The sequence below is a fragment of the Stegastes partitus genome, unplaced genomic scaffold (genome assembly GCF_000690725.1).
Source record: "Stegastes partitus isolate 25-593 unplaced genomic scaffold, Stegastes_partitus-1.0.2 Scaffold911, whole genome shotgun sequence".
Taxonomy (NCBI): domain Eukaryota; kingdom Metazoa; phylum Chordata; class Actinopteri; family Pomacentridae; genus Stegastes; species Stegastes partitus.
In genome coordinates, this window is record NW_007578642.1 from 349,363 (window position 1) to 352,845 (window position 3,483).

Genomic DNA, 3,483 nt, shown 5'->3' on the forward strand with positions numbered 1-3,483 from the left:
CTGAACTATAATCAGACATTCACAGGTTCCTTTAAAGGGTTTATTCTTATTTGTTTTTGAGGCCACAGGAACTACATCTGAAACTGCTTGGATAGAAATTAAAAGCAAAAATTCTCCAACTTCTCAGTTGCAGTTTCTGTGACGTGATCATGTTCAGTTTTATTTCACAGTAAATGTTTGTGTTTTGGACAGTGTCATAACAAAGTCCATGTTTCCAGACATGTCACACATTTAACTCGTATATGAGATCAAAGCTGATGTGTGGATCTTCTGATGCAGATGTTTGAAAATCTGTCATGAATGATGAAATAGTTCAAACTTGACTCAACGTCTCAAAACTTCTACTGTTACTGAAGAACTTCATGTGATCATTCTTATTCAGTTATTCAGTTCATCTGTATAAAATGACCGTGAGTTTCAGTGAAATGCTCAGAAGCTTGACTTCGATAAGCCCAACCCTACAGCTGTGGATTCATATCTCCACGTTTACTGCCAGAGGCAACATTCACATTTAATACCTTCTCATTTTCACTTGGTCCAGTTTTTCTTTGTCTGTTGGACATTTAAATAAAACCAGTCACAGGTTTTACTGTCTTAGAAGTTTCCAGATGTTTTCTTGAAGAAATCCTTCAGTTAGCTGGTCTAAACCAACCCGAGCAGCAGAGAACCAGTTTAATCGGGCCCTTTATCTTGTCTCCAGGCTGCTTTAAGGATGACCGCATCGTGTTCTGGACCTGGATGTTCTCGACGTATTTCATGGAGAAGTGGGCGCCGCGGCAGGACGACATGCTGTTCTACGTCCGCAGGAAGCTGTCGTACGTCAGCGCCGACAACACCGAGGGCAAGAAGGTGAGCCGATGCTGACGTGGGGAGAGTCTGACTAAAACCTGCGACTGTCAGAGAATAACGTGATTAATGTGAACGAGCAGCAGCGTTAACTAAAGCAGATCCAACCCGAACCCTGACCCAGACGGGTCAGAGCTGGACCCGCAGAGAAAACGATGTTTACAGACCGACACGCTGCAGGTCAGAATATAGAAAGACTTTACAGCAGCAGCTCCTCCTTTAGGTCTCAGTGAAGTCAGACAGGACGAGTTCTGGGAGGCCTCAGAGTCCAGAACGCATCAGAACCACCTGCAGCAGAACATGGAGACACACTGCACGGACTCGGAGGAACTAGGGCTAGTCATAGAATAACAAGAACTAGTCACAAAGTAACTGGAAATAGTCACTGAATAACTAGAACTAGTCACAGAATAACTAGAACTAGTTACAGAATAACTAGAACCATTCATGGAATAACTAGAAGTAGTAACTACAGGTGTCGGTGCCTGTAATACAAACCAGACAGGTAGACTTGGCTGTCCCATCATAAACAGGTGTTCAGGTGTGTGTTCAGGTGTGTGCTCAGGTGTGTGTTCAGGTGTGTGTTCAGGTGTGTGCTCAGGTGTGTGTTCAGGTGTGTGTTCAGGTGTGTGTCAGGTGTGTGTTCAGGTGTTCTGGTGTGTGTTCTGCATTCTAACAGTGTGATGTTTCCTGCTACTCTGATTGGTCCGAGTCTAACTCTTGATCTGTAACGGACACTTTCTGATTGGACGTCATCAGTTGCTGTGCTGTTCTCTGATTGGTCGTGCTCTGGTCACATGACCCTTTACTGAAGCAAACGGTGACATCGTCTAGGACCAACAGTTTAACCTGAAGTCAGTCTGATGAGCCTCAGAAACGATAACAGCACAGAAGAAGTTACAAGAAGTCAGGATCAGCTGTTTGAGGACAACAGATGAAGGTAGCAACAGGCAGAGGAAGAAAACTCAAACACAAGCCCGCCAATAAAAGACTGAAGGTGGAACTTTGAGAACAAATGTCTTTATTCTGGAACAAAGAAGAAACATGAAGAGCAGAACCAGACTGGTTCACCTGTGAAGGACGAGGAGCCTCATTCGGTGAACAGACTCTCCGTCTGTCTTCTGGAGTTTGTCCTGCATCCCCCGCCGTCCCCGGTTACCATGGCAACACACCACTGCTCCACATCCAGCATCAGCACCAGCAGCTTTAACCCAGCAGACACTCTGAGGTCCAGCAGCTCCCGTCTCATGCTCCTTCACTCAGGTCCATGTCCTGCAGCTCTGTGGAACCGGAACCACATGAAGGAGGAGACGTCTGCTTGTGACCAGAACCAGAACCAGAACCCTGGAGATGAACGCTCATATGTGGAAACCAGGTCTGTGCTGTTTTAAATGTGTGTGTTTTCCAACCTGCTCTGATCTTCATTGATCCTGACCTACATTGGACCAGAACCATCACGGTCAGAATCCATTATCACCACAGGAACGTGTTGGTCTCCAGGCGTTAGACGGGCCCTTTGAGGTTACAGCCACTTATTGGAGCGGCCATGCGTCTGTCTTCAGAGACGCGACTCCGTTTGGCTTCATGACTCACTCACCTGTGTGATCGTCCAATGAGCTGCGAGCTCCTGTTCAGGTGAACAGCGTCCGTCTGCTCCACGCTTTAGTTTCACTTCTCTGAATCAGGATGTGAGCCCAGTGTAAATGTCAGCCTGTCTGTTTCGCTGTCCGTCAGTTCACCACACACAGCGTTACCACGGCAACCACTCCTGCACTCTAATTGGTCCGTGAGTGATATGAATCTTGGCAGGTGTAAACCTCGTATCTCTCTGACCTGAAACCGAAGAACAAAACATCAGGAACGAGGATGTGGGTTTAGTTTCACTGTAGATGGACAGAACCACATCCAGGAACCGGTGACTGGTACCACTATGAAGACATCCCATAATACTGATGCTACCAGCTGCTGACAGAGGACATGAACAGAACCAGATCCAGGGTTCAGAGTGGGACACCTGGATGGATGTGGAACTGATCTGGAGTCAGTTTTACATCCATCCAGGTGTCTCCGTCTGAAGGTACAACTCTGGTCACAGAGATGAGTCCATGTTTGAGCTGACAGTGGCTCATCAGGAGGTTCTGGTTCTGACCCAGGCTGTGGGTTCAGTACCAGCAGTCAGCGTGTTGTGGTTCTGATGGTTCTGACCCAGGCCTTGGTTCTGTTTCAGGTGGAGGTGGAGGTCTACAGGAGGGACTCGAAGAAGCTGCCGGGCCTGGGAGACCCGGACATCGACTGGGAGGAGAGCGTCTACCTGAACCTGATCCTGCAGAAGGTGAGGAAGCTCCAGTCGATCCAGAATCACAGCAATCAGGTCGAGTCCGGATCAGTTTAGACTTTATTCATCTGAACCGTAGCACCAACAGAACCTGGTCTACTCAGAACATCTTGGAAGGTTCTTGGCAGGAAGGTTGGGCCTGCAACAGGTCTGCCTCTTCAGCTAAGCTCTGGATGTGGTTAGGACTGGTTTCTACTAGTTTAGACCAGTTTAAACTGGGCTATATCCGTTTCTGGACTGGTTTTAGACTTGATTTGAGCCAGTTTAGACCAGTTTCTGGACTGGTTTTAGACTTGGTTTGA

The 3,483-nt window shown here is 47.4% G+C and overlaps 1 protein-coding gene across 1 annotated transcript in view; it reads left to right on the top strand.

Moving 5' to 3' along the window:
• LOC103366141 (uncharacterized protein KIAA0930 homolog) overlaps positions 1-3,178 on the top strand; it is a gene marked incomplete at its 3' end in the record, with an annotated part of 15,658 nt that extends 12,480 nt beyond the window's left edge. Inside the window, exons 2-3 of the mRNA XM_008293783.1 lie at positions 701-849; positions 3,074-3,178. Of these exons, the coding sequence (XP_008292005.1) occupies positions 701-849; positions 3,074-3,178 (254 nt within the window). The remainder of the gene's footprint in view (positions 1-700; positions 850-3,073) is intronic.
• Positions 3,179-3,483: the final 305 nt, after the last annotated feature.